The 15,884-nt window shown below is 47.3% G+C and overlaps 1 protein-coding gene across 2 annotated transcripts in view; it reads right to left on the minus strand.

The window, feature by feature from the left end:
• Window positions 1–15,884, minus strand: part of VWC2L (von Willebrand factor C domain containing 2 like) — a 45,486-nt gene that overhangs the window by 16,654 nt on the left and 12,948 nt on the right. Inside the window, exons 3-4 of one of the 2 annotated variants that reach the window (XR_010440953.1) lie at window positions 9,653–9,782; window positions 1,539–4,077 (exon numbers count right to left, since the gene is read on the minus strand). Coding sequence is in view for 1 of the 2 variants with exons in the window: in XM_064717914.1 (XP_064573984.1) it covers window positions 9,653–9,782 (130 nt within the window). In the remaining variant the exon portion in view is untranslated. The remainder of the gene's footprint in view (window positions 1–1,538; window positions 4,078–9,652; window positions 9,783–15,884) is intronic. The other variant, XM_064717914.1, reaches the window with a different exon arrangement.

Here is a 15,884-nt window from a genome sequence, read left to right on the forward strand (position 1 = left end):
GAGAGCTGCCAGGGATGCAGGGGCAGCCACAGCTTCTCTGGGCACTCTGTGCCAGGGCCTCACCACCCTCAGGGAAGAATTTCTCCCAAATGTCTAAACTCTGTCAGTGGGAAGCCATTCCCCCTTGTCCTGTCACTCCAGCCCTTTGTAAATTGTCCCTTTCCATTTTCCTTGTCAGCTCCCATCAATCCTGGACCTGGTTACTTACCCAGGTGAGAGGGAGAGCCAAGCAGGAAGGACATTTCCCATCAGACTGAGCTATTTCTCCTATTCCTCTCCCACTCACCTGGGGAGGGAAAGTCAAAGGTGCAAACACTTTCTGCTTTCAGTAAAAACCAGAGCAGGCTGTCTGAAATAATGGGACAAAAAGTCCCTTTGTTTCTGTCTTTTCCATTGAAATATTCCAAAGTATAAAACAAAGATCTACATCTGAAACCATATCACCCCTTTTATCCTCCCAGGTTTGAGGGAGTTTGTTCTGAAAGCATTAAATGGGGCATCTCATCACTTCCAGTTTTTTTCCCAAACCTTTCTGAGGTACAAACAGCGAGTTTGCTGTAATTGGCCCTTTTCCCAGGGAGGTTTCAGTGAGTCAGCATTTTCTGACCAACATATTCCCATCTTCTTCAAATACTTTCAGGCAGCTGCAGTGAAAAAAGTCAGAACTTTGACAGCCTGGGGAGAACTTTGTGTGCTCTTCTTCATGCAGATCCACTGCTCCCAACAGATCCTTGGGCAGGACACCAGCACTCCTCTTTTTGGAGCATCAGCTCCTGCTCCATTTATGCTAACAAACTGCTTCCCTACCAGCACTACCTGGCACAAAACGTTTGTAACTGGGACAGATTGGGCTTAGCTGATGTAAAATGAGTTACACCAGTTTGCATCAATGGTGGTACTGGTCCATAATGACTCCTTTGACCTCCTCAGTGAGTTCCTTGAGGGGATTATGATTCCAGAAGTGGGCACAAGTGGAATATGGACATCCTGGAGTTCACCTCCTATTACAAAGTGCTGAAAGGGTCCCGTGGGCGACTCCTCTGTCCTTGAGCTGCATCAACACGGCCAGTGCTGCAAAGAACTGACCCAGGCCAACCCCACAGCAAAGAAAGCAACATCCTCTCCTCATTCCCACCAGGCGTTTATTTGCTCATGACCAAGCCTAAGCTCTTCAGTCTTGGGCAGCAATTCAGACCAACACTGCAGCAAACACGAACAAGGAGAGCAAGAAAGGAAGCCCTGCAGCAGCCAAGCTCTTTTGCAGCCATTGCTGCAGTTGCAGTGCCCTGGTGCTGGGCCTGCACTGACGCTGAAGGCACCTGTGCAAAGGCAGAGCACGAGCAAGGCAGCTGGGAGCGAGGGGTGGGCCAAGGGGGGGAAGTGATGGATGCTGATGTTTGTGGGCAGCAGAGCACCTTGCCCAACATGAGTTATGTGATGGCTGGCACTGTCCCAGCCCCTCCCTGTCCTACAGGAACCTCCCCCCTGGCACACAGCAGCGCCACTGCCACCCACACACGGTGTCCTTGCACCCTCACCTGGCTGTGCTGCAAATGGAGGGTCCCTCTGGCAAAATGCACTCCTTTTTGTTCTGTCCAGGTGAGGCACTTCACCAGCAAATCAGGGAGAGAGATGAAGAGAAACACCTTCAACCCCCTTTTAGTCTCTGCAGCCAAAGGGATGGGTGAGTTAGGTGACAGGCTGGGGTAGTGTATGGCCACACAGTAACTGTGTGCCCTGCTGTGCCCTGTGGGAGGGACACAAGGCTGCCCTGGAATGCAGCACCCTGCCAAAGGAGAGGGGATGGAGATGTAGGAAAGGTGGAGGGAAGGAAAGGAAGCAGGAGGAGAAAACTTGTAAGCCTTTCTTAATTCTGAGTGTTCTCAGACTTGCTTAGCTCTAATCTTTAATTCATATTTTCATTTCAGTCTCTTTGCTCTGTAAAGTCTGCATTTCATGTAAAAGGAGCAGCTCAGACATAAATTATTTGAAATAAGTCAACCCCTTCTTAAAGACCTCTACTCTACATATGTGTAGGCTCCAATAAAGAAGCATTAAACATTCATCAAATGAGAAATACACGAAGACAGTGTCTGCCACTCTTCTCACACAGACATGCCTCACAACCCCAACCTTCTGGCCAGCCAAAGCAAAGCCTCTCTAATCCTTTCAGAACCCTGGCCATGCAAAACACCCCAGCCTCCTGCAGTGTGCCTCTGAGCCACCCAGAGGTACCAGCAGGTCAGATCCTCAGCTGGAGTAAATCAGAGTAAAAAATGCTGTTTTACACCAAGTGACACCGACACAGGATTTGGCTTTCAGCTTCTCTTGCAGCAAAGTGGTTTACAGCAGTGTCATTGGATCATAAAGTCACTTCTGGTATTTTAAAGTCACACCGAGAACCAGGTGGGGAACAGCAACACAATGCCTGCTTTAATTTCAGTACTGCCCAGGCTCCTTGTGTTCTGCTAAGGAACCTGGCTTCCCAGCTGGAATGTAGGAACCCTTCCCTCCCCTCCAAAACCCCTAACCCAGCCCTTCTCTACAAGACACGATCATGGTGACAGTGAACCTTGAACTAGCACTCTCACAGGCCAGTGCACACAAACTTCAGCAACATCTCCCCAAGGGGGGACAACCATGATGAGCAAAAGCTTCTTCATAAATATTTCTGAGTCTGAGGAGTAATGCAGAGCAGGTAACGTGTTTCCCACATCTCTGAGAGCTGAAAGAGAGCTTTGGAGCTGCTCCTGTCCCACAAATGGCTCCTCATGATCCTCCCTGACCCTTCCATGATCCTCCCTTCAGGGTGCTGTTACATTCATCTGCACTCTGCTGTGGTGGAAGCACAGGAGCATGGTCGGGACCTGGGGTATCAATTCAGGCCAGCAGCTTTCAGCTCCTGCCTGGCCTGCAGCAGCCAGGCAGAGCCTTTTCCTGCCTGTTTAATTGGTGAATGATCCCTTTCTTGCTGGCAGGGCAGAGAGCACAGAGGCTTGGGGTGCAGGTGAACACACCAGGTTCAGGGGCCGCTGTCCTGCTGGCTCCAGGCTGCAGCTCCCTGGGAATGGAGCTCTGCAGCAGCATCCCTGCCACTGCACAGCCCAGCAGCCTGGCTTTGTGTGAGCACTGAGCTCTGGGATGGCTTTAATCACATTAAGTGCTGCTCAGTTCAGGGCTTTTTTGTTCTCTAAAGGCTTTTCCTCTCCCTTGTCGCTCTCAGTCTCACTTCCTCTGAAACTTCACAAGGTGGCAGATTCAACTCAGCCCTCCCTGATGCTGTCTAACATCAGCATGGCTAATTTTGGAGGTTTCAGCTTTTCCAGTTTTCACTGTTACAGAGGCCTCTTCCAAAAGCTGTGAACCATCTTGAGTCAGCAGGGCATTTGAGCATCTGGAGAATCCAAGTGCTGGAGATTTCCAAGGCAGTGGAGGATCTAGGTTTTGACAGATGCTTTTGTGTCAAGTTCAGCACCGACATGCCTTTAACCCTTTGGCCCGAAGTGATCAGATGGACGAGCTCCACTGAAAATCAGTTTCAGAGAAATGACTTCTTAAGGAACAGTAAAGCAAGCACTGGAGTATTTTGTCAGGTTGGTGTCTGCCTGGCTCAAATACACCTCTTCATTTTCAGTCTTGATCTTCTACCAGCTTTCAAATCAATCCTTTATTTCCTCTGTTGGTAATCAAACCACTGCTTCAGCTGAGCTCAGAGGGCTCCACAGTCCACACTCCTGCTGGCCATCCCAAAGAGCATCGTCCGGTCCTTCCTGTGGCCCCTCGGGCTGACACCTGAGGGGGGTGGTGGCCGTGGGGTGACCAAGTGCCCCAAAGGTTGGCTGCCATCAGTAATTCCCAACCATGCAGGGTGAAGGGGCTGTGCTATGCTACTGCCTTCAGCTGCAGGAGCTGGGGAGAGGATGGTGGAGTCCAGCAAAATCCGGCGTGGGGAGCACTCACTTCTTCTCCTTGGCTGGGCACATTCCCTTGCATCTGCACAACCAACCAGCACATTGCATAGACTGGGACTGAAGGGGGTTTAAGTGCAATCTTAAAATCTGGCCATTTCAGGAATTTCTGAAATAAATTAGAAGAGGAATTTTATTTAGTTGTTGTTGTTTTTATTTTTCTCTAAAGGGATCTCCCCATGGCTCCAAATCACTGTTTTCCACAAAGTAAATGAACATGAAGTCTTCTCTCATCCTCTTGCCACAATTTCTGTGTCGCCTTTATCCTCCAACAGTTGTATTTAATCAAATGGCAGACAAAACATCCTGTCCCCAAATCCTTCCCTCTTTTTTCCTCAAATTTTAGTAATTTTTTCCATGTTTCCTTGATTTTTTTTTTTGTCACTGATCAAGTTGGAAGCAGAAGCTTTCCAAAACAATGACCTGGAGCTTCAGCGATCCACATCTTGCAGATAAATAACAAGCTACATTTATGCACTGGAATATTCCATATTAAAACCTTGGCACTTTTCAAGCAGTGATAATTTGGAACAACAGAGACCACGTGGGGAAGGGTTTTTGTCAGTACTGGTTACCAACATGCACTGTTAATGCATCACCTACGAGAATTGAGATGGGGCCTTTTGTCCTGCCAAATCCCAAAGGGTTTTGCAAAGAGGACAGCTCCCATTGCCGTGCCAGGGCAATCCCTGCTTGGGAAGGAAGAGCCCTGCTCCCTGCCTGCACTGCCAGCACCTCTTCCTGCAGCGTTCCTGCCCTGCTTACTTTGGGAATGGAAATGAAGCTCATGAACCACCTCTGAACTGGCTGGGCAGGACAGGAGCAGCCTGGCCCATGCCCACTCACCAAGTGCCCCAGTGCCCACAGCCCAGCTTTTCCAAAGGGACACCTCCTGGCACTCCCAGACATCTCCCACTCAGAAAAAAATGCATTTCTGCATAGCACTTGCTAAGAAAAGGCAGCATCAAAGGTCTGCCCCCAGGTGCTATTGCACACGGAGACATGCCAAGCTCACTCAGGGACACGTGGAACACGGATTTGTTTGCCAAAGGAGAGGCTTCAACAGGCTGGGAATATCCCTGGGGGGTTCCTGAGCAAGACACACTGTGTCACTGTGTTCACACTGACAGCAGCATCAGGCTGGGGTGCAGAATGCTTATTTCAAATTAACTCCAACAAAGAAATAATGAGCACTGAGTTTATATTTCAGTAAATTAAGAGAGAAGCTTAGGTAAAATGTAGGTTTATATGCATGGAAATAAATTATTATTTACTCACGTTTGTGCTCATGCCCTCAAATATGAAGATATTTGTAGGGATTTATTAATATTTATACCACATTATAATAAATACCCACAAGAGCTTTGCATGAAGACATGCTATTTTACCAATGTAAAATCTGTTGAAGGTCAAAGGGATCTTTTACTTGTGTGTGGATGGCAGGATCAGCCTCTTTACTTGGAAATCTGTATCAAGTGTGATAATTTAAAACTTTAATTAAAGACTCAGTGACACATTATCTACAAAATGTCTTCCTGCTGCCCAGTATTCCATCACAAATGTCTTCAGAAGCCCAGGCTGAGTAAGCACACTTGCCAGGAAATATTTCACTGTGGACATGTTAGCTTTTATCTGGCTCCTTGGGCAACAAATTCTTTTGTTGAGGATTGGTGACAACAAAACTTAAATTAGAGGCAAAACCAGACCCCAACCCAAAAATGTATAATATTTGTTTTGTTCATCCCTGAAGAACATGAAGCAGAGGGAATTTCTCCCTTTGTGCAGTGCAGCAGGTGAGAGTTGCTTGGAGCTGGCAAAGCAGAGGAACCCATTTAATCTGGAGCACAGATTAAAGCAGATGAAGGGATGTGAGGGATGACACAGTGGGGATTCCCCCCATTCCCTGCTCCCAGACCTCATCCAAAGGGTTGAAGGAGATGGGAAGAGCAACCTCCAAGTGATGCCCAGAAAGGGAGCTAAAACACACACACCCCACAGCAGTGGGTGGGTTTATGGGGAGGGACAAGCAGAGCTCTGGGCATGAAGGGCACAGGGTGAGCAGAGAAGGGCCCAGAACACCTCACAGGCACCTCTGCAGCCCTGGCCATGCAGACCTGGCTGGGAATTTTGGCTCTGGCACAGGCAGAGCGGGGATGTTCTCACAGAACTGCAGCAGGACAGAGGTGGTGGCACCACGAGCTGCACTGTCACAGTGCCAGGCACTTGGAGATCCCACCCAGGAGAGAGTTAACAGCAGTGACACACTTTTGTCTGGAGGAGTCACAGGGCCTGGAAAGAACAACTCGAGGCCATAATTCTGCGGTCTGTCACTACCAGGAAACGTGAAATCCAGTGACCTTTCATCTCTGTGACAGAAATGCTGCACAGCACCTGTAGCCATCGCCCTCAAAATCCACTCTGACAAATTGGATGATAGGACATGAAGGAGAAAACGTCCTCTGCCTCCTTCACCCCCAGACTGGAGCCTCCCAGTGAATCTGCATGCTCGGTGTGGAATGTGGGATCCCTTGCCAGGAACAGCCAGCCTTGAAGGAGCTGCTGTAGTTAGCGAGGCACGAGATAACAATTTCATTTCTTTGGCCAAGAAGGAACAAATCTCCCAAGCCATTTGTTCAGACTGCTCTTAAATGATGGGAGAGAAATCAGTATTGGCTTTCTATGAAAGGCCAGGAATGTTAGAACCAACAGATTTTTGCATTATCACAGAATCACTGAATTCCAGACTGGTTGGGGTTGGAAGGGATCTTAAAGATCATCCCCTCCCACCCCTGCCATGGGCAGGACACTTCACTATCCCAGGCTGCTCCAAGCCCTGTCCAAGCTGGCCTTGGGCACTTCCTGGGATGGGGCAGTCACAGCTTCTGTGGGCAGCCTGTTCCAGAGCTCACAGGGCACTTCTGCCCTTGGCAGAACATAATTAATAAGGTTATGAAAATCTACCTGACTGCATGGAAAGATAATTATTCTCTCATTAAGAGCAGCAACAGCTGAACAAGCAGGCAAGCCATGCTCCTAGCAGAGTGCAGCAAATGATGCAGGGCTGTGGTTAACCTAAAATGAGGATTTTCCTTACCAAAATTTTAAGGGGTAGCTTTTGAATTGAGGATTTGCACCACAGAGAATACTCCCTCCCAACAACTGTATCCCTTGTGCTCTTGTTTGTCAGCCTGAAATTACAACCATAGGGACTAAAATCTTTTCATCACACCAGAACATGGCACTGTGTCTTCACCACTTTGGCAGAGGACAAAAGCTACCAAATGGAAGGAAAAAAATAAATTTAAAAGGGGTATTTCAGTCATTAAGTGGGTCTGTCAGCTTGTGTTATCTTCATGCATTTGTGAAACTGAGCTTTAATTGGCTGGCTGAAGCAGAGAGCTGAAAGACAAAATGTTGGTCTCAAGATGAACACAGAGCTGAAAACACTGTGCTCCTCACTCATTAGGATGTGTCACAGGGATTCAGATGGGAAGGGACACAGAATGGCTGCTACACTTCCATTTTAATCTCTCAGACTGTAAGAGAAAGGTGAATGGTGTGTGCCACACTCAGCCACATCCAGGAGCAGTGACAAACTCTGATATCAGATTCCCCACGACACAGGAACTGCCTTGGTGCCTACCAATTTGTGTCCTGTGGGAATCACTGCATTGCATTGTGAAGGACACAGCCAAAAGTGCCAGCTTGGGCCAGCTATAAGCCAGCCAGCCCCAGCAGCAGCAGGAGGAGTGAGGGGTGTCCCTCCCACAGCCAGGCTGGACACCAGCAGGGTGCAGCTCCCCCACAGCACCCATGCAGACATGCTCCTCCATTCCAAGGAGCTGCCAGGAACTGGCTGAGCTGTGCTGCAAGCCCCAGACCAGCATTCCCAAGGCATCCAGGCTGCTCTGAAGGGGGTGGTGGGAAATACATCCCTGCCTAAACCAGGCCTCAGATGTAGAGCTTTATGTGCATCCCCAAGAGATGAGCAAAGAGAGCAGTGGAGAGATTTGGTAAAACCATGGATGAAGCCTCCTGGTTTCCCTGTGAGGGTTCCAATCACTTCAGTGTGTCCCACAGTCCCTTCAGCACACAGCCAATCTTCCTCCTGCCCTCCTGTCCTTGTGCCACCACAGGAGCTGCTCTTTCCCTTTCCCCCTGGCTGTTGTGGGAAGAAAGATGCTTCTCAGCCCTGGTCACCATCACAGCAAGCCACCAAGCCCCAGAGGGGTCCTGGGGGAAATGCAGCAGCTGCTGGGGCTGTGAAAGCCCCGTGAGCCTGCACTGCTGGGAAGCCCGGGGTGCTCACAGGTGGGACTGATGTGACACAGGCTGGCTGGGATGTGCTGCCACTGGAAATGAGGGATTTGGGATGGTGCCCTACATGAGACAGGAACACAGAGGTCACACAAGCTCCAGAGGTGTTTGTTGGGGTGTCAGTGGGTCTGAGCTCGGTGACAGGCCTGGGGACAGCCTGAGTCACCAACCCAGGACACCAGTCTTGGTGAGTGTGATGAGAAACCTCACACCCAAACACAGCTGTACACAAAGGCGGTGCACAGAGCCGGGTAACAAACCTCTCCTCTGCACTTCAGCAATAAAAACAAACCAATGAGATTTCCTACAAACATTTTCTGCTTTCCAAAAGAAACACAAAACTCAATGAAAATCTGACAAAATATTTTTGAACAAAAACACAGATACAAACCTCAGGATTTCAAGTAATATTTATGGTGTAATTTTCCAAACATTTTTAATTTTTCAAGTTCCTTCAGTAAAAGTATTTTATGTTTCAACTCTTTGCCTTTACTCTGTCTTACAGAGCAGAAAATGTGTTGAAAATGTTATTTCTTCACCAACATTTTCATTTAGGTACAAAAGCAGCCATTACTCTTATCCAGCAGCAGTGATGTATGTAAGAGCAAATATATACGGATAGTGAATTCTAAACACAAGGAGATGAATCCAAGGAGCCATTTCTTACATGTTTAGAAAGCTGTGAAAAAGTTTATGTGCAGCTGCCTTACCTTTTCATCTGTCTTCACATCTACATTAGGAGAAAGGTGCTGTTTCAGAGATGTATGTGAGTACAGGCTGTGGTGCAAGACCCGGGAGATCTTTTTGGAAACAAGTTTATTTTCCAAAGAGGTACTTTCAGTCATTCCAAAACACTTCTTGAAAGTATTGAGGAATCTAATTCATGAAATCGCTTCAGCAGGACAATGGGGGCCAGTGGTGCACAGAGACTCCAGCACACAATTAACAATGAGGTTATTCTGGGGTTGGGGGTGTCTTACTGGCCACAGGAAAAGTTCTGCCATTGATTTTGGTGAGTTTTCCCTTGGCCTTAGGCAATAACCAGTGGTTTGTTAATGCAGGGACAAAGGCCCTCTCTTTTCTCATGTACTTGATTCTCCATTAGACTAATTTTGAGAAAATAACAAAGAAATGAAAGAACAATCACTGACATCAGGACTCAATCCCATAAAACCTCTGTCAAGCCAGCCATTCCATCTGCTTCAAGGAGAAGCCACAGGCCAGGAAGGGCAGCTCAAATGTCCCCCCCATAACCCAAGCACCAGGAGAAGGACCAGCCCGTGCCAATGGAAGCAAACCCCAGTAAGAGCACTTCAATCAAAAGTTCCCTTTGTATCTCTGTTAAAGCCAACACGGTTCTTTCTTACCATTTTTGCAGACAGGACAACACTGCTCTGGCTCATAGACCGGGTTGACACACTCGGGGACTGCGCAGTCTGCTACAACACAGTGAACTTCATTGCTGGGCTCGCAGCGACACCATTCGCATGGCGAGGGCTAGGAACAAATCTCAGGTTAGCCCGTGGCCTCCCACAGCTCACAAATCTGCAACATTCCCATCTTGCCACAAGATAAACACATCAGCGTTCAATACCCCGTGACTGAGTCATTCATCATGGCTGATACAAGTTAACCTCTGGCACAACAGAGCAACAGCTGAAAGAGGAAACCACAACATTAGAAAAACCAGCGAGCCTTGTTTTCCCATGCAGAGTGCCAGGTCTTTTTGGATTTTAGGTCCCTTGGCCAAAAACCCTGAGCTGCAGCCTCCAGGTTGTACCTTGCCATACCCATCTGCGTGGCCAGAAGAAGGGCAGGATTTGTGGAAGGTTCATTCCAGGAAGGGAGGACAGGCTGATTTTCCAGGCCATACCCATCTCTCACATAGACCACCAGTGCCAGGCACCCCCAAGCTGTAGAACAGAGAAGCCTGTCCATCCCCCAGCCTCCTGGGGTGTTTTCATTCCCACTTTTCAGGGCACAAGAGAAAAGTGTTGCTCTTGGAGGGGCAAACCCATTTTATTCTGTTTGTGCAACACCTGCCTCAGGGGTCTGTGAGCACTCCTGTAACACAACCATGAGATCTCAGCCTGGCCCCTCTCCTGCTTGCTTCAACAAGGGTTGTGAGCAACAGTCCCACATAAAATACATAAATAATTAAGAGACTGAGTAATTCTGCTGAGTCAGGGAATTCAGGATTACAGCACCCAGCGAAATGGTTTTGTTTCAGCACCACCAATTTGGCCAGGAAGCTCTACCCACCAAATTGCACAGAGTTGTTACTGTCTCGACCTTTAAAAAGCTGTGAAAATCTGCTGCAAACACAGAAAGGTCAGTGTTTTAAGGTTTCCAGTGCCTTATGTGTGTGCTGGTGTCATGAAAGCATGGCAGCAGAGCTAAGGAAGGAGAATAAAAGGAGAATGAAAGGAAAATAACTTCCTTTCAGTACCAGTAGGTTTGATATGTAACTCCCAGTTTCTCAGCATCCATCACTAACATTTCAGTGAGTAAATGTGGGTATTGGGAAAAAACATGCTTTATGTCCATCTGCAGCTGTGGGAATTCCTCAGTATTAAAAAATATTACTCAATATTAGAAAATAAAGTGGGATGCAAAGAAAGAAGGATTCATGCTGATGTATTTCAGACCTCAGTACTGGGTCACTCATTTCTTTCTACAAGACAGATATAACCTGTGAGCCCTGTTTGTGGCTTGTAAGAAGCTCTTCAGTTCACCTCTAAGAAGCTTCATGTGTCTTGAGTCGAATAATTTATTCCCAGGAAATTTATTTCTACCGTCAAATGCACTAATTAAAGCTTCCCTTGCTTTGTCTCAGCATCTGCAGTCTATAATTCCCATCACCTCTCATTTGCTCATGGCTTTGGCAATTTAGATAAAATCAGCACTCCTTGAGCAAGGGAAGAAGTGTGTGGAGGTGGAATTCCTCTCTCTAATTATCGCTCCTCTTTCAATCCTGCTTTGATTTCTGTCTGAAGCACCAGGAATCTAAATTCATTTGACTGACATTTCTTATTCAAGGCTATTTAATAGGAAGAAACAATACAGAAGCAAACAGACAGAGCTATTTGCTGAGGGATCAATAAGAAAATTGCTGCTTTGTTTTTACTCATTTTAATCACTAATTATAAGGAGCAGTAGAGCTAGATCTTGTGATTTGTGGAAGCTTTCACTGACGTCTCCTCCAGGGCTTGTACCCATCCTCACAACTCCAGTGGCTGCAAGGCTGAGGAATAAGTGATGCTTTTCCAGGGCTGCAGCCCAAAGAGGATCAGCACAAGCAGAAGCTGCCCCTGAACGACTCTGCAGCTGAGCAGATGAGACATGACACACACATCTCCTGCTCAGCCTTGGTGCTGCAGCCTGAAAACGACACTGTGACAAAGCAGGATGTTGCCTGATGCTCAGAGCAGCTTTCCAAGCAGGAAGAGCAGCACACAATTAGAGAAGGAAAGCACACCCTGGCAGAACACAGGGAAATGATGCTTTCAGAAGGCTGACCTAGAACAGAGTTAAAGAATAAAGCAGGGATTTATTAAAAGGCCTCAATGGATGCACCTTGGGCAGGGCAAGAGCCCAGCCAGGGCTGCACCCAAGATGAACTAAAATGGTCACAAAATGCCTGACCAGTCACAAGGTCTCACGCTTTTGTAAGTTCTGCTCCATTTGCATATTGGAGTTAATTGTCCCATTACAGCTTTAGGCTATGAAGTTCCATCCTCCTTGTTTTTCTCTCTTCAGTCCACTGTTTATACTTTTTGGGCCTGGAGTTGTAACAGCTGTCCTTGGACAAGCTGGGAAAGGATTGTTGTTCACCTACCCTGTGAAGAGAGCTTGCTAACACAATGAAAAGCTCAGAGTTACACAATAAAGCAGCACAGAATCACAATATAAAAGCCAAAACTTAAGGCATCATTCCCCCCTTTAGAGGCTCGACCTAAGCCACCAGATGAAAAGGCTGCTTTGGCATGAACCAGACCTTTCCCTGCCACCTCCTCCTCCTCATTGTTTTAAGGTCAAGCCACTTGATCTTGCCACCAGGATCTTCTCTGTCTGAGCACTTAGGTCACTTGTCAGTGCCACTCACCATGGGGGACTCCTGCCCTCCTGCCCATTTGGTTGATGAGAGCCTGGGCACTTTCTTCCATGGGATGTGCTTTGGGATGTGATCTGCAAATCCCTGCCCATTCAGAAAGGACTTTGCCCCAGGCACACTGGTTGAGCATTTGAAACTGTTGTCTGCAGGCTCTGTATCCAAGCTATTACTTTCCCTGGTGCTACCTTTCTTGTGGAACAATTCTGGGACACTGGCCAAAAAGTCCTCTGTCTTTTGGTACAGGCAGCAGGAAGCCCAAGCAGCAAAAGGACAAACTGGGAACCAGTGAAGAACAGGGAACCACCAGAGGATGTCATTAAGTTTTGTTTCCTGTTTCCCAATTTAAAGATTTATCTCCCATGAAAGAGGGGTGGTTTACACTTTTGTAGCCACCAAAGTTCAAAGAACAGTTCCAGAAAAGGAGCTCTCATCCCTGCTGAAGGATACTGAAAAAACACAGGGGGTTTTCTGGAGCATGAGGGAGAGAGGACACTGTCCCACATGAACAGTGCAAATGTATTATCTGTGTCCCTTTAACTGGTATTCTGGAAAGAGTGTTAAGATCAAAGGATCACAAAAGGTGGTAATTTACTCACTCCTGTGTCCAAGGCAGAATAATCTCTTAGAGAACTCTCTAGGGAAGGATTTATTAGGCAGGATTTCAAGAGCTGTTGGTGAAGAAACATTCTGACCCCTGCCCAAAAGGAAAGGGTGCTCCTGATGCCCAGCCACAACATGGACACATGTCCACACCATTCCATGGTCCTGCCCTGCTCAATATGATTCCAGAAATGGCTCAGGAGCAAGCTGAGCCCTTCTGTAGAAGGTATCAGTCAGTAGAGCAGCCTGACTTGGCCAAACCAGTGCAGCACTGAAAGTCTTTTTACCCCCTCTCCACTCCTCATGGAGTGAGAGCAGTGACCCTCAGAGCCAGTGGGGTGATACATTCTTGGATGCTGTCATCAAGGGAGGGCCAAGTCAAGCCAAGCTGGTGGGAAGCAGACGTGGCCAACATCTATCCACCCTCCATGGGCTTTTAACAGCATCTGAAGTGGGACACAGAGCACAAGGGGCCTTCTCAGCCTCTGCACTGACCCTAATCCCCCTCTCCTTCAGCCAGTCACTTCAAACAGACCAGCACAGCACAACCCATTCATACCCACCCCTGAGATCACAGCCCCATTTCTATTTCTCTTCTGTTCTACTGATCTCAAGGAGGATCTTGATCAACCTGAGCCCAGGTTTGGCTGGGAGGGCAGGTTCAGTCCCTGGGCAGTCCTGTGTGGGATGGCCCCATCACACCTCAGGATGGCCAGAAGGAGCCAGCACTCCCTCTGTTGTGTGCCTGGCAAACCTGAGTCTCAGGTGCTGTCAAATGGGAAACATCTGCAATCAGCAGAGTTTGTTAACAATGCAAGAAGGAAGGGAAATTAGAACAGAGAATAGAAAATACACACGGCTAATAAAGATTTTATGTGCACGGGCACATAATGATAAACTTGATAGACGACATAAACAAACACATGGAAAAGGCAGCAAAGGCAACAGAATGAAAAACAAGATACACCCTGAGCAGGGGAAATGAGGAAACCAACCAGGATATGGGTGCTCCACCTCCTGATCTTCACTCCTGCACCCACACACACCAGCTCCCCACTGCTTTCACCCTCTTTTTGGAAGCAAATGCCAGCAGATGTAGGAATTATGACTGCTAACATCATCCAGCTACTCCTCTCTTACAATGTTGGGCACCACCTGGGTCCTTCTTTAGTCTGCCACAAGGTTTCAAAAAATTTTATACCTCTGAGAGGTCTATTTTGTGAGCAGGCCATCTAAAAGTCCTCTAAAAGGTGGGCGCCCATAGAGATCACACAATCAAACAATTCTTTAAGCAATACTCTACAAAACTGGTTATTTCCAAATATAAGGGAGAGGTGGAGAGAAGAACATGGAAATCTGAATTCAGAACTCAGAATGGTTAAATCTACTCCTTTATGTTTTTCTACAGCTGAAGAGATCTGAATCAAACTGGTACAATCACACCAATAACTGACACACAAAACTTCAAGATTTTAGGCAAGACTTTGCAAGAAGCACCTCAGTCATCTCCTTTAGTCATAGGAATTCTCTTGTTGCAAGTACTTACTGAACCTCTTCTCTGTATTTCTCCCTTAGCTCATGTCTTGGCCCATAGCTACAGCACCTGAGCCACCCCTCTGCTGCCCCAAACATGGGAAATGATTTTCTATGTCCTCACCAAGTAGGGAATACTCTCCCTGAGTGAATGGAGGAAGCACATCTGTATCTGTGAAACATCATTTTGCAGCCCTCCTCTTGCCTGCCTGCAATCAGGATTTCTCTGTCTTGCTGTCTGCTTGTCCATCACTGCTGCTTCTACACCAGCTCTGGAGAGGTGGAGAGGGAGTGATTTACCCAAGACAAACTAAAACCCCTGCAGATGACATCTGACTGATACTTTTTGTTCACCTGCTTGTTCTGTCCGTCAATGAGAAACCATTTCCCTCACTTTCTGCTCTGCTGCCACATTCACCAGGCTAACTGGTTTCCAAGCCAGGAGATGTCTCAGACCAAGTTTGTCGCAGACATTTCTTCATAGAAATCTTTTCTTTGAGATTTGTCTTTCTTCTGGGAAGCAGAGCCCCAGAAAAAGAATGTAAACAAATTGTTATCAGCTGCTGTGAAATGTGGCAGGGGTTCCTGTGATTGGCCCTCCTTCCATGTGTACCATTAAGGGCCAATCACAGGAGCAGCTCAGGGGAGATTCCTTCAACACAGAACTTTGTTATTCATTTCCTTCTATTCTATTCTTAGCTTAGCACAGCAGTCTCTGCAAGCTCTCTTTTTATTCTTTTTAGTATAGTTATAATGTATCATATATTATATATCAATAAATCAAGCCTTCTAATCAAGAAACAAGATTCTCGTCCTTCTCTCACCACAGTGACCGTCTAAAGTCGCTGTAATACAAGTTTGCAGTTCCCTGTGATCAGTTGGGATTCTTCCAGCTGGCTTTGCTCAGACTTGGGGTTTGAGGCTCATACCCCTGCAGGAGCTGGGAAAATGCTGCTCATTTTCCAAGCAGCCTTCCAAGACTAAAGTGCTGTTTGGCACCTGAGGATTTCAAGAGCCAGTAGATCTTGTATCATTAAAACTGTTACTCCTGGAGACCTTCCACTCCACGAATTTAGACACCAGCTCCTCCAGGCATGTTTAGCCCAGCCATTTCCTAACACTTAGGACCTCTCCTCACTTTTCCAAGAAAAGGCCTTGAATTGTGAGGCATTTTCTTTGTACCTGGGTTTTCTGCCTTGTGGAAGAAGGTTTACATCTTTGCTGAAGTCAGGCTGCTCAAAGCCTGAGATGCAGTAATCAGGATTCGTTGTGCTGCTCTCTTCCCCTCCTTCCTACAGTTCAGCCTGAAGAGTTTTTGTACAAGGCTGTGCCCTAATCCCATCCTGGAAGCT

Source organism: Zonotrichia leucophrys, chromosome 7 (assembly GCF_028769735.1).
Source record: "Zonotrichia leucophrys gambelii isolate GWCS_2022_RI chromosome 7, RI_Zleu_2.0, whole genome shotgun sequence".
NCBI lineage: Eukaryota > Metazoa > Chordata > Aves > Passeriformes > Passerellidae > Zonotrichia > Zonotrichia leucophrys.